The sequence below is a fragment of the Channa argus genome, chromosome 13 (genome assembly GCF_033026475.1).
Source record: "Channa argus isolate prfri chromosome 13, Channa argus male v1.0, whole genome shotgun sequence".
NCBI lineage: Eukaryota > Metazoa > Chordata > Actinopteri > Anabantiformes > Channidae > Channa > Channa argus.
The window spans coordinates 20,463,045-20,489,287 of record NC_090209.1 but is presented as its reverse complement, the minus strand read 5'-3'; the positions used below and the strand labels follow the sequence as shown (position 1 = coordinate 20,489,287).

Sequence of the window (26,243 nt, the reverse complement as noted above, 5' to 3'; positions counted from 1 at the left end):
CACCCACACAGCTCCTGATACACTGTCAACATGACTTATTGTACTGTTTCCTGTTTGGGTACAATTACATTTGACAGTAGTGATTATAATGGCATCTAACATCATGCATGACAATCCAGACTGAATCCTTCTCATTAGTTATTCAAATGAAGAAGATTACTGTATATACAAAAGCTTCTGAATCAACTCAGGCATGTAAAATGCTTCTAATTCTTTTGTCAGACACAACCCAACACATTTGTCATATTAATCAAACTCATGATGAAACTGTCAGCTTGTATTATGATTATGCGGGTGGAAGAGACACTAGTGTGAAGATTATTTTAGTGTGAAGTAAAACAAGCAGGACAGTCGATCTGTCAAAAATCAGTTGTGTTGCTTGCACACATTTAAATAAAATATTACTGGAAAATGCTCTGCTTGAGTGATTGCACACAACCATATCCACTCCTGGAGGGGCATGGAGGGCGGAAAACAAGCCCTGTCTGTTGGCTTCATCGGGCACTGCTAACTTGAACTCAGCAGCCATGTACACCTCTTATACTATACGGACCCCCTTTCTTCAAATGAAGATAATGTGTTTGTTTTTTAGCCAATCTGACCAGTATATTCATTTTCTGACCCTTCTTTGCTGATTACACAGAAACCCCTCACTGGGGAGAAGCAGAAAGATAAACGTGCAAAGCAGACTTCAGGTCAGTCGCATTCATTTATAGTTTGGAACAGTGCCTCCCTTATGCCCAAATTAGTGCTAATTCCTAATATCATTGACATCATGTCTGTCAATGTCATGTTAATGAGGGTTTAACATGACAATGAGGTTTTCTAAATGAACAGTCAAGGGAAATGCAGTGCTTATATAATTACACAGTCATGTTCTGCAATTCGCCATGATCTCCAGCATTATGCCTGTGATGACTTTCCTGCTAGTGAGGAAAGGTGTGTTTTAGGCTTGAAATAAATTTCACAGAGGAGAACATGCTCCACATTTTGTTATTCGCTGTATGTTTAATTAACAAACCGTTCCAGATGAATCTAATTAAATTAGCATATGAAAACTGCAATAAGGGAAATTAATAATGCAAATTAACAGCTACACCGGAGCAAATCTTGGCAATCTACCCAGGCCAGCATGTTTCAAGAACCTTTTCAGAAAGACTTGCCCTCTGATGAAGAAAGAAGGACGTTGCTACGACAAAAACAAGCACAGCAGACAAAATTAAACAAGTGTGTTAAATAACAGAGAATTTAAGATTTAATTGTAGGCCTAGGAAACGTATGACCTGAGAGGATTTCCAACAGCACTCCGCCTCATTGACATCATGGACGCTGTCGTGACTTATCTGCCTTTCTGACCCCAAAGCTGTCTGAGGGTTTGGTGATTCCAGTCACAGCAAACAGAAGACGCCAGTGGGAGATAACATTATGACTGAGTGCCATTCCCAGCAAAGTTGTCATCACAAACAAATCAACATATTTTCATAGTACACTTCAAAAACAAAACTCCTACTTGCTAAGTTAAATGTTGTGAAACCTAGATACATTTTTAAGTATCAAACTAAAGAAAAACATCTTTAAAAAGCCTCAATAAAAAATAACCAGTATAAAACACCAGCTGACCCTAAAACTTTGACAAATTTGATAAAAGACTGATAAGTAGTTGAACTTCAAACAGTTGAACTTCATGCTGCACACACTTCATTTTAGCAGTTTGTAATCTAATTTGAGACTCTGTCTTACGTTTAGTTGCTTAAACTAACATGTTTTTCCTCCTGTTTCCTGTATGTTGTGGTAAATCTACCATCAGGCTATTATAGATGGCCAACAGGAAGTGAAATAAGTGTCTATGAGGGGAATCTGAGTGAAATTAAGCTTATTTTTAGATTCTGTGTGTGTGTTCGTCCTTGAGCCTTGCTGCTTGGGCCCTGGCAGCCACAGATATAACACCTTCATCAGCAAATTTGCTGAACATAATAAAATGAACTATTCTGAACGATTTCAGTCTAAAATTGATATCAACCCTAACTTGATAAAAAAGCAAAGCTCTTAATATACACGATTACCTTGAAACTAAGTAATAAAGTAAAGCAAAAGGTGCTTGACAAGTTCAATAAAAATTAGACTGAATCATTCTAAACAAAATACATTTTAACTTTCTTAAATTCCACTTTTTGCTGTCTATTCCAATTAGTAATTTAACTGCAAGTCACTGGTTTCACAGTCACAGGAAGCACTGTGATTGAGAGCGTGACAGTGTTAAATGATTTCATTTTCATACATGTATGTCACCCTTGCTCATTATTAGAAACACATGGTTGTATGAAAAGCCACAGGGAAAGTGCAATCGAAACAGCTGTTTGTCTCTATAGCAGTTTGATGTAATGTAATAAAAACAGGTTAAATTAAAAACTAACAAAGTGACAGGTGCTTCCAGACCATTTTCATAGGCTGGAAATACAACATTTCCTCTGTGAGCTTTGGGGGTTTATCAAGTGGGACAATATGTTTTAAGAATCTGGTCCTTATTAGCTGTAATAGCTGCCAGCCTTCACTTGGCTACGGTTTGTAGTGCTTCCAACTGAATCACTTAAGTATAGAAGGGTAGCAAAGACCTGTGGCTCAATAGGCTAACACAAGCTGATAAGCTGCTCTCATCAACCACTGGCTTAAATCTGCAACTACTTTTCAGTTATCTTTTCCTTTCAAGTAATCAGGTATACAAGCACAAAGTTGAGGTATTGGGCAGCTGTATGTCCACTGGAGGAGTGCCAAGCTTTTCCAAACTTGTACGGAAAGGGAGCACTTCCTAGTTCAAAAGGGGGATATCAAAATGAGATAGCCAGCTGTGAAGAGCAGGATCCTGAGAAGATGAAGGTTAATGAGGCCTGGCAGGGGTGTTCCCATGGTAATCAACATGGTTGCCCAAGGCCTTAGTCAAGTGATGTCTACATGAGAAGTTCAGTCAGTCTGGAAGAGAAAGCTGCACCATGGGAGATCACTGAGTAAAGGGGAATTCAGACTCAACAATTTCACAAACTACACAAATAATAAATAAAAAAATTTCCGTAGCCTATATAATCTGAGACCAGTTGTTACTGAACCATGTGGGATGTATTTAATTTACAAACTGGGGTTTTTCTGAAGAGCCACAGTAATGCATAACTGTAGTTGAAGGATCAAGAGCTACATAAAGAGCTACTTAGAGAAGACTGTTGTCATCAAAATGAATGTGATATTTTACAGCTGGCACTGGGGGCAAATTACTGAATAAAATGAAAACATAACCAAGAGAAATTGATAATGAAAAGTGTGAAAAACAAAATTGAGTCAACCGTGACTTAAAAACTTTAGATTGTATTCTTACATTTCCTGATTACACAAAAAGGACTGAGGAAAATTTGAGGGAAAAATACCAGAAAGCATTTCTTATAAATGAAAAATGATTGTGGTCCATGTGATACTGTAGTTGAATGAGCTATGACTGGGATGGCTAATGTGACAGGTAATGAGAAGCCTCGCTTTTACGACTACTTAAGACTAAACCTAAGGGCAAGTGAAGTGGTTTTTTAAGGTTTAGTGGTGCTAGTTTTGTGTTTCGTTCTACTGAACAAATGGCTTTTAGCCTAGGGGCTTACTGGACAGCACTCCATTCTACTGTCTGGGCTACAGTCCAGGCTGGTGGTGGTGGTGGTGGTGGATGCTTTGGCTTTGGGCTTTAACCCCCGTGGTTGAACCTGAGCCCTGCAGCTGCTCATTACTGTGCAGTGGGAGTGCTGGGATTGCTTTATGAGCCCAGGGAAAGTCAGGAGGCATTCTCTGTTCACTATAAGCTAAGCAATCCAGTTACATCAACAAGGAGCCCTGGGACATGATAGGCCAAGCTAATCCCAATATCCAATTTACAATGTTGAGAAATGATAACCAGATGTCAAATGCTTATATTTCTCCCTCAAAGACCAGTGGGCTGCTAAGCAATAGAAGTTATGGAGGACATTAGACATGGAAGCTATCCATCCAAGTGGGATACAACTCAGTTAACCTGTGGGGGTAGAGGGTGTCTTCTGTCCCAGCCTTTGTCTTTGGAAGGAAATCATTCCAAAAATATTTTTTTATAATACACACATACAAGTATCTGGATATGGTTAAGCAATATCTTTTGTAGCTTATTAGAACAACAGCAAGTGCCTGAACAAAACTTTAAAAATTAAACAAAATCTTCCTTTTCTTGTTAGTGTGTTTCACCTTTTTACGATTTTGAAATGAACTGTTGCGGTTATTGTGTATCTACCCCTGCTATAGTTTTCCACAACAAATCTTGCAATTTCTAAAAACCTACTATGAATATGTTGCTTCCCAAAGTAAGCTTGAGAATGTCTGTATCTTAGCCAAGCAGTTCATGAATGCCAGGGTTTGTTTGATGAAGCTGTTCCCCATCGTGAACACGTGTTGATGCACTGCATTCTCACCATTTAGATCTTGCTATAATACAATAGCTTTTCCCTTTGTAGTTTTGAATGTTGCACAAACCAAGTTTAAGAAGTGAAGTGATTAATCCCTTGAGTAATCTTAATCTCAATCTTTAGCTGAGTCTTTTGCAAATACAAAACTGCTTCCATCTTTGCAGTGACTAGATGTAACCCACCACCTCTAACATTTAGTTTGCCTAATATTTAGAGTCTTGCACACAAAACTTAGCATGCCATTGATGTTTCACATACCAAGAACTTTATGCTTTCAAAGTCAGATAAAGCTGTGATGATAATACGTGCCCACGATGTCATACTAACTGCATTTGGACAGAAATGAGACAATTAAAAAATAATGCCAGATCCATACCGTACCGACGACTGTTTGAACTCCTAGTTGGAAATTATGCTTTTGGCACTTCAAGAAATCTGAGACAAACATTTGTGATTCATCTTTTGTCCCTCATCTCAGCTCACTAACTCTGCTGAGCAAATCTTCAAACTCCTGTAAATCATTTGTGAGCTGCTTTAATGAACTGATTATTTACCTTCCCTCCCCCTCCTATCTCTCTCTCTCTCTCTCTCTCTCTCTTACTCCAGCCCTCCTTGCCTTTTATCACCACCAACTGACAAATCCAAACGAGCAAATACTGAGTCATTGCACCTGCAATTCCGACCTTCAATCACAGCAACTTGTCACTATGGCTTAAATTTATAGACTACCTCCCTCTGCAGAAAGTGCAGGCATAACATGTAAATGGAAAGAGGTTTCTATCATTCAGGCTGGGTTTACAGTGAAGAGCATTCATTCATGTAGTAAATCTAAATGATAGGGTTTACACAGCAAAACTCTATTTGGCATTTTGGTGAAGAACTGTTCTCGCGAATAGATGTTCCTGTATACAAATTAATAGAGTTTAATCCACTGTGAATCACCAAATGTCACATTTCAAATTAAAATATGCTGTAAAAACCAGTGTTTTAAGAAGCGTTGAAGACACAACACACTGAGGCTGGAACAGGACTTTTGTGTGTGATGTCCCACACAAAAAAGGCCCTAGCAGCATAAGACGTAGCATAAGACGTTTTGGTAACTGGACTCACTAACAACAGATGGGTAGATTTCCCTTCTCTGTGTGACAACAGCGCACATAATGAAGGAGAATCGGGAGATGGGAAGCTAACGTGAGGTAACATGCCCCTTTGAATTGTACATGACAGCTAACAATGTGGTCTGTGGATATTTGCGTCGCTTAGTGTAGCCGGGCACTTCATATCATGTATCAATTAACATTGAGAGAAAAGCATATTGTCCCATTTGTACTTGACAGCCATCACATCTGAGTGCAGGATACACTAAGCTGATGAAAGTTAAACTAGAACAAGGCCAGTGACACGTGACAACATACACATTGTACATGGATGGAGGAAGGAATTTGAAAAATGTCCAAAAGTCAATAAAGGCATAAATATTCGACTAAATGACCTCTTCACATTTCAATGTTAACTTGAGCTGTTACTTATTGTAGAAACATAATCGAATGTTCAATGAAGCAGTTAATAATAATTGAGCAGGCAGGTACTTTACAAAACAGTCTTGTTATGTCTGGCAAATTTTTGAAACAGGAATGTAGTTGATGTCATGCTGATGTCAGGAAATCCACGGATACGGATTAAAAGCTAAGAGCAAAGTTGTTGATTCTGGAAAGCCTGATGATAATGGAGCAAAAGAAGCTCTGAAGATAACGAGCACATTCTGTTTTTCATACTTAGGTGACTGTGTATAGAACGGAGGTTGAGCAAAGGGTGGGACTGTCTGCAAGGAAAAGGAAAAAAAAACACAACCTATTGGCAGAGCATGGAAAAGAAGCTGTGAAAAGGAATGGAAAAAAGCAGAGGAATGGACGAAGAGAACAATGGTAAACTAGAAGCAAAAGCAAACAGTGTCAGACCTTCGACATGACAGCATGAAAAAGAAAACCAGCAACATAGCAAAACAGTGGGTAGATTGTTTTAAGGGTTATTAATTTTCCGTTTTTTAAAATTTAAATCTAATCTTTTTTAGTTGTTCTCATTGTCATTCCAGATCTCGGACAGAATATTAATTTTAATCAGTCTGCAAACAGACTTGTCTGATCGTTCCTCAGGTAATAGATCTGTGCTAGCTGCAGCAGCTTTGCCATTTATTCTCTTGCAGCTACAGCCTTAGCTATGTGCTTAATGTTCACTTAAGCACATCCCCAGCCCCCTCCCTCTTTATAGTACCCATTTTCCTCTCACTTGGCCTAGCTCTCTCAGTCTCAGCACAATCAACTGCCCCTGTCAGCGATGGGCATTTCATTACTTGAGTGCCAATCCCTTAGCAACCAAGCAGGTACCAGGGCACTTAACCGCAAACTAGCAACGGAATACAAATGAGAAAGTTCATGCCTTGCTCACTCAGTAGATTTACATGGACTTTAAACACTGATCACATCATGTACTATCAATTTTCGCAGTAACCTGATTTTTAGATGACATGTTTGAGGTCCTGCCAAAATCGTAAACTTAAAAAAAAAAAAAAAAAAGATAACACTCCAGTATTGAAATTAAAAATTTCCAAGCATTTCAATGAGTGCCCTATAAAGGGATATACCAATAGTAAAATAAATAGTAATAGTTATTAATAGAGTGGTCTCTTCTAGGAGGCCTGGTGGCTTAATGGGTGGTGCACTTTTTCGCTAAGCTAACAACACCAATTCAACATATTAACAAAATTTAACACAGGCTAGCGATGCAAAACAGATCACAACGACTAGGCCAACAGTTGCTCCCTGACAGCATGACACTTGTCCGGGCCCTGAGATGTGATGCAAGAATCAAAAATGTCCCACTCATCAGTTGACATTTTATTTCAATTTTGTTAAGCTGGAAAACTTGTGGGTCTTTATATGCATGTTTGAAAATAGAAACACTTCTCTCTGACTTCTCTCTAAACTGAGCTACTAAGAGCCACAGTCATTTGAAAGACAATCAATATTCCAGTTCTATTCTCTTCAAAGTTTGGCTATTTAATTCAAAGTATACTGTATATGTGACTGCACTGACTTAATGCACTTCACATTCTGCATGTCTGCTTTCTAATTTATTACATATTGAGGAAACTGAGTAACTTCAAAAAGAATGTGACTGTTTTTATAGGGGGAGAATCAATATGTTTAAGTACCCTGCTTACATAAGATTTTATGTGTTTCTGGGTTGCTGCCAGCACTCTGAAAGGTCAATGTCTCTGCCTGTCTCTTTGTCTCATAAATGTCCTTGTAACCTGATCAAACATGATTGATAAGTACACTTTAAGAGTCTGTGTCGCAAAAGATGCTTAAGTGCATCTGTATGCCAGAGGTACATTGATCTTAAACCATCCATATAGACAATCTGAATTTTCACAGTTAGAAACACTGATTTGGATTTATTGAAAAAAAACATTCTCCAGACTCCTTTGGGTGTATGTGAGAAGCAAATGTTCCGAGTGAGACACTCACTCAAATTTTTAACTTGCAAGCCCTCTAGTACTAAGTCTGTATGTCAGTAAGCGCGGTTTTTCTTAAAACGCTGTATTCCAGTGCACAGGGCCATTTCAAATATCTCACTTGCTCCAGGCCAGCAATTAGGAAAATGACACTTCAGGGACTGTGTTTACATGCACTTATATAATCAGATTACTCTGAGAAATCAGCTTTCTCAGGTAATCAGGGGACAGAGTTTACATGCACATAGGTAATCTGATTACTGGAAATGTAAGTATGCAGCAGAACAGTAATCTGATATCTCCTCTGCCTCTGACGTGGTTCCGATTTGTACAGTATAGTGACAGAATATGCTGCTTTCTGACTTTCTTTGTTTGGCTTGGCTCATGCTGCTGCAGAGTGACAACACAGGGGGAGAGAAAAGAAAAGAAAAGAGAGCGGCGAGAGACACACAGCCTATCCACAGCGCAAACTGTGTGAATTATAATTTTTTTAAATCTGCGAGGAAATGCAAATTCTATCTGACTTTATTTTAAAACGAGGCGCCATCACTGCATTAATGATCTCCCCCTCATTCAGCCTTTCACTCAGCTGCTTGTTCTCATCTGAAGCCTTTACTTCTGCACATGCACTGTTGAAGAAAGTTAATTAAAAACCTTATTACATGTATGGCAGTGACATCTGTGTTCTCTGGGAGAAATCTACCTGAGAAAATTGCTTTCCATAATCCCCTATTCCTAATTTTAGAAACCATTTTCACAAGAAAGGTAAGAAATAGGCCCATGTAAATGCACTGAATCTAGACCCACAAACACCTATCTCATCATGACTGCCTTTTACTCGAGTCCTCTGGGAGTGACAGAGCCGAACAGGAACTCCCTATTTGGAAAGGAATGAAGTGGATAAATCTGGAATGGAAAAATTAACTGGGGTGTTTGCATTTGGCCACTGTTCATCTGAAGTAATCTAAATGACTGAACGTGTGTTGAAACTGATAATAGTGCTGTGCAAACATCCTCCACTGCCTTTTGGGAGAGGCTGACAGTCATGGCATTGATCATTTTAACGATGACTGGAGATGACTTGGAGACCAGAAGTGGACCTGAAAGCCTGAGTGGGAGAACAGTTTGAAAGGAGAGGAGCAAGACCTGAGTGTGTGTGCATATCCCCAAGACAAACACACATACACAGTCCAATCTCACGTGTGGTACAGACATGAAAGTGACATGGTGTTTGTGCATACATACATTCACCGGCCCAAAGTAAGGCAAACAGTCGGCCTGGTGAGAAAAAATACACAGACAGCACCATGCAGTCACTTCCTCTGAGGAATTGGTGAAGAATGTGGGAATTGAGTGCTAAGCTGTGCTAACTGAGAAATGTCATACCTCTTAGTTTCCGATTTCCAAGTTTAGACAAACACCAGTTGGCCATGTTCCCTCGTTCTGCCTCCAGTTTAAAACTTTCTGATCTAATACATGCTCACGAATTCAGAGATTTTCAAAAAGAAAGGCAACAAACCCACACATTTGAGAAAGAAGAAGAACCAAATGTATTTTTCTCTCATCACTAAAAACTAACTAAATCCTAAGTGACAATTAAGAACAGAAGTTATTTTCCATCCACACCCCTGACAGAGTCCATCAACATTGTAAGTTTCTTAAAACTCAAAGTCACTGCTAAAAGTGTCTTTGAGCTGAGTGCCTGTCACGTCAGAGATCAGGTTACTCTGCCATGCAGTCCAACAAAGGGGAAGAAGAACAAAAAGGAGCATCTCAAGTCCCAGCAGTGACTTCTAAAGGAGACGAGAACCTGGCTCCTACCTTGGAATAGGCAGAATGAAGTGAGCACTGGTGAGTACATACATGTGGGTCTTTCTGAATGTCCCAGCAGAAGCCTGAACACATTTTTGTGTGTACACTTACAAAGCACTTACACATACAAAGCATTGAGTTAAATTTTAAGTGTAAAATTCAATCAGGACAGAATGGGATAACATCATGTGGTAAAATCAAAAAGACAGCTAAGTGTGCTCACTAAGCTCAAAGTTAGAGCTTTGATAACAGGCTATGATGGAAGACATGTGACTGGGAGGAGATAGTTCAAAAAGACTTGTAGTCAACCCCCCCAGCCTCCAAGCTTTTGTCAACGCTGATCTAAAAAGGACAAGCTGTGGTAGTGGCCTGAGGGTTTCCCAAGCACTACATCCCTCCCTTACACAAGCTCAATTTCCATTTCAGTGCTTAAAAAAATAGTTTGTCTGATTAGAGTCACAAAGTTTAATGTTGATGAAAACTTCTTTCTCCTGAACATTTCAATTCTTCTTAATTCAGGCTGAGAGAGTGAAATTAAAAAGCTGTTTGCTTATAGTAGGTTTTATACCCTGCCGTGGTGCATGTAAGAAAAAAGTTGCTATTCCCCTTCATACATTTTTATACCTCAGTAGACACAGCAACTGTGCGAAGGGCAACAGGTGAGCGTGAACACGCTTCATCATCATTACACATCGTCATTTTAAAAACTAAAATAAAAAAGTGCACTCTTGAGAAAAGAGCTTTCAATAAACTAAACTCTATTGGTTATCCAGAGGGGCGAAGTAATGAAGCACCCTTTGTCAGGACTATCCCTTTCTCACCTCAAACAAACTGTGTGTCTTGCACGGCAGATCTCATTTCACCTTCCTCAGAGTAGTGATGGCAGAGCTTAAGCGAGCGAATCCAAAACAAAATGGCCTCGAGTGACTGCAGGCAATATACCATCTGTAAACCTTCATGTTAAATACCTATTGGTCCACAGATGGGGGCCCTTTATGGTGATAGCCATTCTTACTACTTATATTCATTTTCAAGTGAGGGATTGGTTTTGCATTAAGTGTCACAGAAAGTGAAGAATGGCCACAAAGAGTGCAAAATATATCCTCAAATTAAGAATCTCCAATACGTTCAATTATTTCTCACTCTCAGAAACTTTTACAATTGTAATAAATCAATTGTTTATGTGTTAATTTAAATGCAATTTCTTACTTGAAGCAAAACAAGACCACAGTGTGGGTAAGAATTATTTATGGAGCTCAACAACCAGCTGCTGACATTTTTTTCTGAAATGTAATACTTTGGCCTACAGATATAATTTCAAACTAAAAGTCTTATTATCAAGTATAATAAAGCCAATTACATGTTGTTCTAGTGGTTTGAATCGTAACACAGCGATCTGTTGAATATTTCTTTTAAACCTCATCTCTAATTAGCTGAGTTACTCCTGACTATAATACCAGTTGGCCAGATCTACAGTATAGATGCATAGAATTCAGCAAGTCATCACTCAGTGTTATTAAGGAAGTTATATAGTCTTCCCTAGAAACTTTGGAACGGCAAGGCTGTTTATTTTTGCTGTACACTGAAGACAGATGGGCTGGAATTCAGATGAAACTTCTGAATTTTTAGCATTCATTTGATTATATTTATATGATATTTACAGAACATAGAAGGTTGCACATATTTTATTGGATCATCCAATTTCTATATGTTCAAAAGGTATGGAACAGCTATGATTGACTCAGGCAGTCTAAAACCTCCCACTTTTTCCCTCTGATGTAGTCCTTTGTTGAGTTGGCAACATATTTCATATCATTGTTTTGCTGCATGATCAAGCTCTCCCTAATTAAATGTGATGTGTTTCTCTGTAAATTTGCAGTCCAAATCTTTCTGTACACCTCTGAATTCTTTTTGCTGCTACCATCACGATAGAATCATATCATCAGAACATTTCTCAAGCACAAAATGTATTAGCATCCAATACTGTGTCTATATTCAGATTACATCGTATCTTACTCTTAAGAGTAAACTGAATACTTTTAAAGTGGGATTTTTTAAAATGTAAATGCTCTTTGACTTATATTCAACAACAACTATTATGCCAAGTTAGTATTGCAGCGCTTAGCCAAGATGTTTTACGCTTGTGCACAGTGCAGCCTGTTTTTTGTGAGGGTGCATTCCATCAAAAAGGATCAGTGGTAAATTTGAAATGTTTGAAAATGACACCAGAACTGATGCCAAATGAAGCTTATGTTAATTGAGGGTACTGTTTGGTGTCATGTCTTGTATGCACAATAAAAACTAAAATTACAGGCAGACGGCCCAACAGAAGGCCGGTTATGTAAAGCTAACCATAAGAGTGTGTGTCTGTGTGTGTATGCACTGATAAGTGAGTGGAGTTCATTATCAGGACAGTTGTGTCTTCATGTTTACAGATGAAGTCCAGAAACATTCACTTAAGTCTACTGTCGAGGAGGCTCTCTCTCCATCCTTTTATTTCCTCTCTCAAGACACTCATCTTCCAAAAAACACAATAGAGAGCAGGGGTAGGGGCTGTTGGCAAAGACACGCAGTAGAGAGAAGGCCAAACAAGAGGAATAGGAGGTTTAAAGAGGGAAAAATAGAGAAGAAAGGAGAGAAATCGCCTCTCAACTCCTGCTATTGTCTACATGTAAATTGAAGCTGATCAAGATTCCACCAGCATCGTAACCAGCAAGTTAAATCCGCACTGACTGAAGAGAGAAAGACAGAGCCATACGAGAGACACACAGAGAGAGAGACAGACATAGATGGAGAACAACAGTTTGTTTAAGAGTGACTCACATACAGACAGACATACAGAAACACACAGAGTCAAAGAAAGAGATTTGGCTTGATTCAAAGCAACAAAGCCACCAGTTTAGAACCAATAAAGCAATGAAAAGAAAAGGAAGGGGGTGGATGTTAGAGCAACTGCACACCCATATAGACACACATATGCTAATTTTCATGCAGCTAATTAAATTTTTAATTTAGTTTATGTGCAAAGACACAAACGTTCGTTTTATTTATAGCACACTTACAACTCAATATTTAATGAGTAATACTGAGACAAAACTCTGCAATTGTTATTAAGAATTTGGATTTTTGCCTGTCCTACACACGAGGAATTTGTTCAAGGGTTTCTTTGAGAGTAGTGATCATGTCTGACCCTGATTTCACCTCTGAACCCCTAGCCCACTCACTCTCCATTTAGCCTCAGGTAAAAGCTAACTGGTGGCTGACCTGTTACCTTCAATTCTTCTCTTGTTTAACTGGAATGGGATGTCTGCAGGCTGGATAGTGCTGCACCAGCCTGAATCCTGCCTGAGCAAGAATGAGGCCCTGGAAGTCAATGGATGAAAAAGGACACAGGGAAATTCCAGGTTCCAAGGCTCGTTTAAGATGAACTGTGTGTAGATAAGTGAGACAAATATCTGTGTTGTCTGTGTTGGCAGAGATCCCTAACACATGAAACAATAGCTTACAGTTGTAAAATTAGACTGAATCCAGAACACTTAAGATGGATATATGCTTAATGTGGACAGTGTCGCAATACCCCACATCTACGTAATACTAGTAAGTGCGAAGGTCCTGCTATGGCCTGGCGTATTCTCTCGCCAATTCACCCTAGTGCTCGAGTCCTTGTTGATGATTGGCTCACTGCTCCTGGGGAAGCCCTATCCAACCACATCCCTCTCCACCCACTTTCAATGAGCAATGATCATAGAATAACGAATGTGTGTCTTGAGACCAAACACAAAATAAAAAGGCAGTAGGACTCAGCAAATGTGTACAAGGTTTACATAAAGTAACTGTAAAGACAAAGAGCTGTAATGATAACTTCTTTATTATACAGCAGCCTCTTTGGAGCCTCTTTAAACTCACCTACAGTGCCCACTACAGTGTTATCAAGCAACAACACAAGCGAGAGCACAGCTTACACAAGTATGAACATATTGATTGTTGTGGACCATGCCACCTCCCACAGAGGACCTCTCGCCTGATTCGCCGCAGCAAGCTTGTTCAGGCACTTAGAATCCTCACTATAAATTTATCCCGGAAATACATCAAATCCACAAACCCAAATACAACACCAAAGACTGATTTGCTTCACGTTTGGGGCAATTTTAGAAATTTTTTTATCTATCTGAGACAAAGCAAATGCAAATATTTGCAGACAGCTAAGAAAAGAAGTGACAGCAGAGAAAGACATCACCGTAGCATGCTGAAGCACGCAAGCTCATCCACATGAATAACACTGCACTAATGACCTCGAGGTACAAAAGTTGTGGAAGCATATAATATACAGAATATTTTGTGTAGTTTCTGCTTTCTGTTAAATATTTATTTAGTGTCATATGTCTTTTACATTATCTTTTTACATTGTATTTGTTTTCTTGATACCTTTTACATATACCAATTTTAATTTAGTGTTCTTTAAATAAATAAAAGATACTTAATGGGGGCGTGGTGGTTCAATGGGTAGAAAATTGGGTGGGAATACAGAAGGCTGTGGGATCAAATCCCACCCCAACAGGTGCAGCGCTGCCCATCCACCAAGAGGAACCTTGGTCCTTGTCCTGAGCCCAGAAAAATATGGGAGGGTTGTGGCAGTAAGGGCATCCGGTGTAAAAATACATGTCAAATCAACGTACGGTACACAGTCCACTGTGCAAACCCCCAAAGCTGCTGATCCTAAATGACTAAAAATGACTAAATGACTAAGGGGATACTTCACCTGAGAAAATTCTCAACTAAACAGTCTGTAAGGCCAACAGACACTCCAAATGTCTTTGACACACACACACACACACAACACACACCAGCAGCTGCTGCAGTGGGGGGACAGATCCCAGCTGAGGTGAGACACTCAGGTGGACAACTCTTTTACTGCATCTATACATGCAAATACAACTCGGAGGGTAAAAGTCAATAAAAGGATTTGCGACATAATAAATGAGCAAGTTCTGGTGAAGTCTAATAGCAGCCCCCACACTCAACCACCTCCTTTCCTACGAGTTGTACCAGAGAACCACATCAGATGGGACAAGGTGATTGGCGTCCACCAATTCCATAGTTGTTGGTTCGCTCCCCAGCTCCTCCGGTCACAGGTTGAAGTGTCCTTGAGCAAGACACTGAACCCAAACTTACTTGCTCTCTGTGAGTGTTGGCCAGCTGCATAGCAGTTCCACCATCGGTGTGTGTGATGTGATTAATTGCAATTAAATATTGTTAATTCAATGACAGCCGTATTCAAAACTAAAGAAACAAAAAAAAGGTTTGGCCCCAACTGTGTATCTAAAGAACAGCCCTAATAAGAAAGATAGGCTACTTGACATCAATACCAAATATTTAATTTGTGTTCTCTACAACAGCTGCTACAGGCCACTGGATCAACAGCTTCCAGTTTGTCAATTACAATAATCTTCAAACCACCAGGTTAGGGTTAGATTAAGATTGCGGTCTTCAAAAAATATAATCCATAATGCATAATGCCTAAAAACATAAAACAAAAGGAAATTGCACTTCCTCCGAAACAAAAAGGCCAAATTTATGCCGAACTTAACTGTTTTGTCCTACAAAGAAGGCTCTGCTTTATTTGCAATGCTCTTGTTTGAGAACATGCCCTACCAGGCCACATAACCTTCTTTAAAACTAGAACAGTGAAACTCAAAGTCTCCAAATGTACCACTTTCTTCCATCATAATGCACTTTCAGGTCATGCACTCACACTGTGGGGGAAACATCTGAAAGATGAATGTAGAACTTTTTTTGTTGATGCTGCTATTGTTCTTATGATCACATGAGAATATAGGGGGGTATTCATATGGGTGACAGTGCTGCACAGTAATGAGGCGACAGTTTCTGGGTAATATAGCACAATTGCCTTCAGACTGGAAATAGGGATAATTTGAAAAGGCGGATCTGGGCATACCTCTGGCAACAGCTCACAGTCTGTGATAGAACTTGTTCCCTCAGGCCAAGCCTCTCTGAGAAGCCGGAAAATGCTGAAAGCTCGCTCATGGCACTTTTTCACAAGTCTCTTTCCCTTTTACTAGTGAGGTTCACCACGGAGGAGATGACACTGATAATACAAGCATTTTTTGAACTGTTTAAATTAAAATCAATTAAAAATAATGTTGAAAAAAAATCTTGCTCTTTTTTTCGATATTCGAAACCGTGTTTACGTGCATGTAACCTATTTAATGGAAATGTGCATATACATGCCGCAGCAATAGCGGCTGCTATTTCTCATTCGGTTGTGAGCATCTTACTAACAAGTAGGAGATTTATTTCACGTTTTTTTTGGATTTGTGATAAGTTCAGTCACATCATTTTACATTACAGACTAATAGATTCTGTCTGGTGATTTCAATTGACTCTGTACGCTGTAATGTTGTATTCACATTCGGTTTCATATTGTGCTGGTGACCACATAGAGTACTGTGAGAATCAATTTTATTTTTTTTGTATTTTATAACACTGTCCACTTGGTCTTTGTTACTGTCACCTGAAGCTGGCTACCACACAGTTCTGTGTGTACAGTACTGTGAAGCAGGAATTTCGGTGGTATCTTACTCCAAAGACTAATTACTATTGAAGCACCATGAGATTGCTAGGTCATAGACAATGACACATGCAGCACATGGTTATGTCTCAATCTGATAATGAGACAGTTAATCTTGTAGTCTGCGCCTGTGTGTGTGTATACAGATACACACTCAAGCAGGTGAGACATCCTCAGCCAGATATTGCTGTTTGTCTCTGAAAGCCATCACATCCTTGCTATTGTTGGCTAAAACAACAGGGGCAGGTTGAGTGCCTCCCTCCTAGCAGACAAATCTGTCAGCCTGAAGAGTAAGCAGAGAGGGAGAGAGCAAGGGGAAAATTCCTAAAAGATTTTATCTCTAAATATGTCATCTTTATGTAAAAGGATTTGTCAGAAGACACACATCAAAATATAGTAACTAAGAGAAATAAACACCGGCATGTTAGATGTCATTACAATTCCAAAATACAAGCACCTCATATTGGTTGTCAACAACTTTTTCTGATAAAAAAAACATAAGTATGTAAAACAGCCCAGCAATTTTTAGTTTGGTAAGTTCATCTTCAGAACATATTGAAGGATAATTCAGATTTATTGCAACTTGGAACTTTTTTAAGAGACCACTCAATCAATTTAGCTTTGGACTCCTATACACAGCTGTAGTTTTTCAAAAATAAATTAAAATTGATTCGGCAGAACCAGAGATACACTATTTTTATTTCAATGATTTCATTTTTCTATGTCAAACACAAGGACTTTTTTCATATTTAAAACTGTAGTCTAGACACTGCCTCACTTAAGACTAGGACTAATAGAACGCAGACTAGCCTGGATGGGACATATTGACTTTTGCTCTCTGTAGCACATCCCTACTTGAGTTTACAACCTGTAAACATTTACTTGTTAAATCACGACGTTTTCCTTTAGAATTTTAGAAAGAAATGCAGGTTCTAGTAAACCAGCCCTATTCTTTAACTGACTTTTTAATAATTCACTTCTGTTAGTTCTTAAGGAGGCTGAGCACAGAGTGGACTTGGGACATAAGCTGGTGACAGGTCTGCAAAAACCCTCAGGAAGTAACTATAACAGCTTTACGGGGCATTAGATTCCAGTGTAATTACAGTTGGTTAGATGGTAACACTGGACACAGGAAAATAACAAATGTGAGAACAATGAATAGAAAGAGCAGGTAAACAGAAGGGTACCCCAATGCTAAAAGAAAGGATTGAAGACTTAAAACTGTAAATGTGATGTCACGTCTCTGCCCTGCAGCCACAAAGTTGCAGCACAGAAATATACAGAAAAGCCAACCAAAACAGCCCAGGATACATGTGACAATAGACAGGAAGATGTGTATGGGATCACAACAATGTGACAACACAATAGAAGATGACAACTGAAAGCAGGAAGTGAAATAAGCACATAGTGGCAAACTGAAGAAAATGTGTCGGACAAGTCTTAAGGGAGACAGGGTGTTTATACTGGGTTCATCATGACAATTGACAGAGAGAAAGATGAGGAGGGAAAAAGGAAGTAAAGGAGACTGGGTTGTTGTTTAAGGGGCAAAATAGCACAGGAATCACGTTCTTCTTATATATGTAGAAATTGAAGTGCTGCAATAGTGTTAAATTAGGCCCAGACTCAATCTAACAGCAACATTTATGACAGGATTGGTTATTTGAAAGATGAAAAGTTCATGTTTGGCAAGTGTCAGATATCATAGTTCACAACCTTTGCCTGACACACTGAGACAAATGGTGATTTGTTAAAGCCTAACAGAAAAATCAACTTTGAAAAAACTATGGTGAGGTTAAAAATCATGCAGTCAAATATCACCATATTGCTGGAAGTTTAACACGTTTATCTAGACACAATTAACAGAAGGTGGTATAGCATATGTTAGAAATGGTACATTATGTCGTTTCTATAAACATCAGCTTTTAATTGCTTTTATCAAACTCAGAAAGTGATAGTTTTACCAACTATTTCCACAGTAAATTTCCATAAAAGACACCCCCAGTATCCTACAGCATGAAGTATTTACAGGGCTAAAAACGTTTTTCATATTCTTCCCTTGTTTTTCCTTGATTTAAAGCAACTCTGTGGTGACAGCTGAACTGACCTAAATACAAATCATGATAGAGCTTCTGCTATCCCCTTGGTGTCCCACCAAAACCCTTTTCTCTAGACCTGATGTTTTTGGCATATTGACAACAAGAAGGAGCACTTGCCACAGCAGCTGCCCTGTTTTGCAAATGCAGTCTTGGAGCAAGAAGTTTGTCAATGATCCAGTTCCCCGGTGGGAGCACAGAGCTCATGTAGACTGCTGCTCTAAGCTCTTTATGCGAAAAATATAAAAGGGAATGTTTCCGGGTCACTGTACATCCAAATCCATGCCCAAAGCCTCCTTGGTCAGTTCCTGTTCCAAAACTAACTAAAGGACTGGGACTTTGATAGCAGCTAACTTTACATCTTTTGGCTTCATAAGCTATAAAACACTGTTTTTAAACCAAATTCAATGGCTTGATAATGAGTTGGAAAATATTTTGTTGGAGTGACAAGCAAGCTGGCAAAACGAACTTGATTCTAAGAAACATCAAAATTTTTAAATATCTTTTACCCTTAGGGAAGTAAGGAAAAGAATTACTGCAGGGGACAAAAAAATCATATCTTATGCAACTCCAGTCAATGCAACAAGAGGTGATTGTCAAAATAAATTACCACAATAAATGCAGAGTTGTCTTTTTCAGCAGATACACAAGATATTTGGACAGATTGGATGTTACATAGTATGTCTGTGTGTACAGTGTGTATGTTAACATCTGACTGAAGTGACAGGCATGTCACCACATGTAGGTGTCTTGGCAAACTATTGATACCATCTATGATTCTTATCAGCATGAGAGTGATACACTCTTGTTCTGGTTGGGATACAAGCCAAGGTGAGCAGACTGTGGTTAAGTGGTTCGTTCCTCCTTAGCTCTCTTCCATCTTTTATGGCGTTTTCATATGAGAGTCCTTTATTGCTATGCCAAGCAGGTTTTATGCTCTTGTATTTTTAATTAAAATCTAAAATGTGCCATAACTCTGGAGACGCTGGCCTAGCTGGCAAACCCGATCCCTTGGTTCTGTTTCTCCCTTCAAACCATTGTTACTTATTTCATCAAAGCTCTGCATCAAGCCTTTCTATTTGTCTGATTCTGTTCGCATCACTGCACAAATTCTTTGACCTAAGTCACACAAGGTACACTTAATTAGCAAGGGTACACCTTTGTAAAAGAGCTCCAGAGAAAGTGAATGAACACTCACACTTAGACTACTATATCCTAATCCATTCAAGGACCCTGAGAAAAATCCCATCCTTAAAGTCAGTCATCTTGTCTTCCCATGACTCCCCGGAGACAAAAGGCTGCTTGTGCAGACACAGACTGGATAAAGTGCTTTAGTTCAGTCACCTAGGTGTTGCTGTGTACTGTTCTCCCACACTTTCCAGAGCTACAATAAAATAACCACCATCTCCCCTTTGGAATTACCCACAAGCCATGGGCTTTTCTATGTGGGAAGTGAAACATTTAGTAGACTGTTCCACTGTACAGTAATAATATCTAAAGGTTTTCTTGCTAAGATTAAAACATAAACAGGTCATAGTAGAGCCTTATATTTGCAGCTAGGCTGCAGGATCTTCCTGAATAAAGGGACAAGACAACCTTCACTAAATGCAGGAAACATTCTAAACTTACAGTACAGTGTATGTACACTTTGAATCACTGATTAGTTGCAGTTGATGTGACCCCTACATTTTTTTGTGTGTTTGTTCTTGAAACAAGGGGGTAAACAGCCATGAATATGACTGACATGTGTGGTATGAAAAATTGCAAAAAGATACTGTGGCATAAAACCAAAATGTTCACTCGTCTCCTTTTGCTCTTATCATTCTATCATTATCTTCTCACATATCACAAGGGTGAGTAGGGAGGACGCAGCCAGGTAGCAACATGTAAATGTAAGGAATTCTGCTAGATTCTGGGCCTCCTCCAATGAGTGAACAGTGGGAAAAAAGCTCAACGGTTTCCAAAAGGTCTAGGCTCATTCTCTGAAGGAGCCACTGGAGGCACAGGGGGGTTCTCTCAAACAGCCATCCCACTTCCAACCCACCCCGAGGAGCATTCCATAGGGCTGTGTGCTCACCCATAATTAAGCCAGACCACCTGCTGGCAAATCAGGACCCCCATCATGTTCTCAGCAAGCCTGGCTAACCCCATTACCAGTGAGCCTCTGGACTGCTACGTGCACAGCTCATAAATTGTCAGCAGTATGTTGAGCAGTAAAATACTGCTCATTAACATCCCACAAGTACTTTTTGATTGTCCAAACAGCAAAGCACACTAGCACAAGCCATGGGCTTCACCAAGTACTGTGTGTTTAAGTAGATATAGCACAATGGTGCAGAGAAATCAGCTTTGATGCAGATGTTGCATGACAATGCACCGGCTCATCTCTACTCCTCTGAAAAGAGAGACTAGAAAAAGGAAGGAACGGAAGAGATGAAGAGAGAATGAAGAAACAACCCTTTGTTGGTGTTCTTCGTCAGGACCTTGAAGGAAGGACTCTGGCATCGAGTCATCAGGAGCTGAAACAAAGGCAGCTGATAAACAGAGCAAGACAGATAAGATCTCCCTGTTCACTCAACACTTCCCTATCAAGAGGGCTTCCACTCTTCCAAACCCCTAACACCTCCGCCTTCTCTCTTTGCCGTTATTGAAAAAGCACTGGAAAAAATGATATTGAAACTACAACATAGAACAAAATGACTGTGTGTTCTGTTGAGCCTTGAATTTCAAATGTTCCTTAATTATTTAAATAATTTCTTCACGTTTTATCCAAAGTCACAGTAAATGACTTTGTTTGATGCATTCTGTGTCAACAGTAACATTTTAATGAATGCTATCTGTACACCAAACAAAAACAGACATTCTGTGAACTTCTCTCCCAGACTTTATTTCAACTATAGAAATAAATGTAAATGGGTCAATAAGTGGCTCAGGACTATTAAAGGCTTTATTTTTCTTTTCCTTAGTATACAGGGCGTAGAGCCTTGTAAGAGGTGTTCAGCCTCGAAGGTATTTTTTTCAGAACTTGTAAACTATTCTTTGGGGAGGGCCCAACTGTGGCATATGTAGCCAAGTGATTACACACATGGACTGAGTGGCCTTGAAATGCCACTGACCAGTGCAGAAAGCCCACAATTAGAAAGACGGTGAAATATAATACCTGAAGGCATCTATCATCATATAGCGCTTATTCACAACTCTAACAAATATGCATAACAAACACACTACCCCGCTCAGTCCTCGCCCTCACATGTACGGTACAAAAAAATCCTTGACTTTTTCTTCATTCTACATCACTCATCTTAATTTCTTTCATGTCTATGTCCTTTGCAAAACTCTCAATAGCAAGGAGCTCACACAAAGCCTTTTTTCTTCCACCTCAGACAATGCACCTCCCCACCTAGCTCTCTGCCAGGCATTCCTGAGTCTATCCTAGCTATCGAAAATGTCAAGAATGAGGAGAGAGCAGAGGAGGGTACAATGAGCACTGCGGCAGGTAGAGTCTTGTCCTGCAGTATTGACATCCCACAGTCAATCCGGGGCTAGTGGTTGCATAGAATGGATGGGATCTGACTTGACTCTCTTAATTAAAATTTCTGTTCTGAAACAGAGCTTTAAAGCTCACCACCCTCCAGATGGAGGTGTGCCAGTAGATTATCAAGGCCAACTTCACTCCCCAAAAACCAAATACAGATTTCACGGTGGGGCTGAACTTGACAATTGTCCCGCAACCATACTCAATAGATGGACAATGCATAAGACACTCTACAGCCTTCATAGCCACATGTTAAACCATTTTAAATGTCTTAAAACAAGATTTGTGGTCAAGTTTTGCCAACTGACTTCTTTCCTATAACTTTAACCGTACGGTGATATGAGAAAAACCAGCCATGTGAAGTAAACCGTCTTTAAATCCAAAACCCAAAACAAAAAGGTCACATTCTAGACTGTTTGTCAGAGCAGAGAAACTCCCCTTTCCACAAAAGGAGTTCAAAAAGAAGAAAAGGGGGCTGAATAAAAAGGTTAGCAGTGCAGTGTTTCGTGCCTGGACAGACAAACAGAAGAAGTTTTATGTGTGTGCCAAATGCGACTTAACACTGCAAACAAGCTTCATCCACTGGAACATCCTGCCGCCCAGAACTGTTCAGAAAAGTATCCAGAATATAGACCCTACAACTCTGAAAGAGTGATTCCCCAAGAAAGCCTTCAGCTAGGTGATTCGTGCTCCGATTCATTTTCCCCCTGGTGCTCCTGGTCATTCTAGGTGTTAGATTCAAGCTTTGAACAGCTGCCAACATCGTCAAGCACCAGTAAATGTTAAAACAGCAGCAAACTTGGTGTTCGTCTGCGCGAGGCACAGTCTGCTACAGCCTCAGCGTCACGGTAGATGCTTAGATTTATTAGTCATGGCTGTATGGTTTGTCTCATAAGAACCTGACAAATGACCTCTCAACCAAAAAAGGACTCAAGAGGCCTAAAGGTATTTAATTAACTCTTTTCTTGTCTGTTATACGGTGTGACGATTAATAGAATAAACTTCATATTTTTCCGCAAAACTTAAAAAGCTCCTAAAAAACAACTTACAAAAGCATTTTCAACAGTGGATAAGCTTGCTCCATTCTTTGCCAGCTTCCTGCTTTTGTATTCTCTGTGAGGTTTTGTTTCTTTGACAGTGAAGGTAAAATTGTGACAACATGCAAGTCAGTTGCAGTAAAGTTTGGGAACCCGTGTTGCCCCGTAAACCTACCACATCATGAGTCTTATGTATGTAAGCAGTCTGGGGTTTCATCTCTGACTTAATAACATGGCTCAGCTACAAGGTGCAAAGGTCAGGAATTATCCTTTAACCACTCAACCCCTTTCCTTCAGGTGTTTATCAGACACACCCACCTCAAGGCTTAGCTCAGAAATACTGGAGCCTTGCCATGGCAACAAAACTCCTAAAATGACTCAGGCGTCCTTGTTTCACGGACTTCTGGGAAACGTTGCCACTGTCAGCCTGAGGCTATGTAATTTCAGCAGCCAACAGTGAATAAAATCTATGCTGTTTTGAGCGTTTTACAATTACGGAGTCCTCAAACCACAACGTGTACAATAAACACAATATTTTAAAGTCACTGATTATGAGTGATAAGAAAAATTAACTTCATGTTTATCATTTCAACGTGAGTTTTGTAACTATTTCAACTACTAAGTCTTGTTCCATTCACAACAAACCGGCTGCTTACCTTCCACACAGTGCTCCACATCCTCCAGGTTGCGCAGTGTAATCCTCATCAGACTTGAATTGAGCATAAGTTCATTCTTGTATTCTGGTCCCATGGACTCTGGGGCAGGGTTGAGAAAGAATATGCGAGTGTCGCCCGTGGCAACCTGGTTGTCACAGATCCTGGGGTTGCCAAAGCCGCCAATCATCACCTTGTTCCCACCATCCAGGAGGATCTCACGGTTGACATTTGACTTCCCTTTCAAGTAGCGCCAGACCCTGACCTTTAGCCGAACAAGAGCAAAAAGACAGAACATGTCTCAGCATTTTTTCTCAGTGAGCACAGAAATTGTGTTTGATGCGTAGGCAGCTCTGGGCAGTCTGAAACCGGGTTTCCCCTAAAAGCCCCCTCCTAGATCATATTTTGGTGATGGCAGCCTAATGTTTTTTCTGACAGTAAAAATACATTTATTTCCATATTTGCGACAAAAACATCCACTAACAGTGTAAGTATTATCAGTGATGCTTGCAGATACAGATTATGTCCAACCACTAGAAAACTGTATGCACCCATAGATACAGCATCACAGGAAGTGCAGCAGAGGCTGCTTTGTGCAAAGTCATGAGAAAGCTCGCCCCTTCTGCGACATGTTAGCTGTCTCCTCTTATTTCAGCACTTGGTGGTGGTTTGTGTTTCCAGGACAGGAACCGTGTGCCTCTAATCTACTTCATTCATTCACTGGGAGATGGGAAGCCAGTGGGTGCTGAGGAGAGAAGCAGTGAGAGCACTGACCAAACATAACTTGTTTATTTTGACAGATTATAGAGTGGTCTGCCGCAAGTCAGTGATGGTGTAAAAGTAAGTTCGGAATGAATGGCCATGGAATGACGATGGAGAAAGACTGCTTCCAGACAAACAAATTGCTTATTTGTGAAACAGTGGAGGTTCTTTTTCCACTGAGTGCTATTATGTTTTCTATTTGACTGGAAACATAATGTTCCTTTGGCGTAAACAAAATTGTTTATTTCATATATTTGACATGCAGGTGACACACAAGTGAATAATGACGACGTAAGGAATGACTACACCTCTTTTTGTTTTGGGTACATCATACAGCTTGTCAGTGGTCTCTGCTTCAACAACAGCTTTTTACTGTCTCACACAATATTATAACAGTCACCTAAAAACACTACAATTCCTTGGGATGCTGTTTTCTGTGTACTTGACATTTATTTTATTACACGTTGAGCTTTATTTAATCACTGATCACAACTCAGGCCGCAAGTAACAAAGCCTTTTGTAATAAGTAAGTGGTGCTAAACGGCAATGGAATAGTAATAATCAGGGTTCCGAGTATAATTTTTCTACCACTGGTAAATGATACATTCTGTGTTTTTAACATTTATAACTAGAAATCAAGTGAGAGCTAAAGCCAGGGGCCACTGAGGGGCCAGTCTCCTGCTGCAACATGTTTGGAATGATTACATGGTCGGTTAGGCCTCACTTGTAGCTATGTAATTGGTAGTGGAAATAAAAAACACCATCTATTCCTGAAGGCAAAGTGGATACACTGTCAGTGTCCATGTACCAGCTGCCAAATGCTTCCGAATGAATGAGTTTGTAAAAGGTTTTTCAGGAAAGCTGCCGATGCCTTTGAGGGAGTTGGAACATAAACTCGGCGGTAATATTCTCCATCAGCTACACGAGGGTAAAGTCGTGAAGTGATTATGTGACTTCTAATTGTCCTCATAACACGCTCCGCACGAGCAGGTGCCTTTTATTTGAAGCAGCGCACCGCCGCTGAAAACGTTACTTCACTCGACTCGGAAACCACATTACTTCGCTTACCTTGCAAGAATAGGTATTATGCACCGGGTCCACGTTAATTATTTCGTCCACGGTGCCGGTCAGAACTATGTTGGCCTCTTCTTCCCTGTCCTCCAAGTCCTTCTCCGGGCAACCTGCAGCGCAGCGCTGCCACAGAGCCACGAGCAGACCTGCTAGGAGCAGCGCTGTCCGGCCGGCCCCGACTGTCCGATGGGAACCCATGACCACCACACGGCTGGAACCCAAAGTAAACTTTCCTACAAATAAATCCAAGAAGAAAAAAAAAACTCCAGAGTTTCTCGAATGAGTTTAAATTGTGCCTCCTTTCTACAACTTCCCTACGGACTACCAGAGTATCTTTCACTCAGCAGCCTAATTCGCCGCATCTGCAGCCCGGGTTAAAATCCCTCTCTGCCGCTACCGAGTGGGAGACCAGGAGGAAAGAGAGGAGGAAGGAGGAAGGAGGAGGAAGGGGCAGGGAGCTCTCTCTTCAGGAATGCAGCCGCACTTCTATCTCCTCTTTGCTTTTCCTCGCTCATACACACACACACACACACACACACACACACACACACAAACTCACACAGTCACGGTGACGCGCATGGATTTGCATGCAATCTGAATTGCTGATCCCAAAAGTGGGGGCAAGTTGAGTGGTGCCGGGGGGCTGGAGGGGTGCCTGTTCAAAGAGGCTGTCCAACGCCGCCCCCAGTCGGACAGACAGTGTCTTTACCCGCAGTG

The 26,243-nt window shown here is 40.2% G+C and overlaps 1 protein-coding gene across 9 annotated transcripts in view; it reads right to left on the bottom strand.

Annotated features, from left to right (window-relative positions):
* Positions 1–26,027, bottom strand: part of agrn (agrin) — a 232,130-nt gene extending 206,103 nt beyond the window's left edge. For 4 of the 9 annotated variants that reach the window (XM_067525716.1, XM_067525720.1, XM_067525719.1 and 1 more), the window contains exons 1-2: positions 25,524–26,026; positions 23,697–23,958 (exon numbers count right to left, since the gene is read on the bottom strand). In XM_067525716.1, coding sequence (XP_067381817.1) covers positions 23,697–23,958; positions 25,524–25,724 — 463 coding nt within the window. In that variant the 5' untranslated portion in view covers positions 25,725–26,026. Of the gene's footprint in view, positions 1–23,696; positions 23,959–25,523 lie in introns of all 9 variants that reach the window. The other 5 variants (XM_067525721.1, XM_067525717.1, XM_067525722.1 and 2 more) reach the window with 3 other exon arrangements.
* Positions 26,028–26,243: the final 216 nt, after the last annotated feature.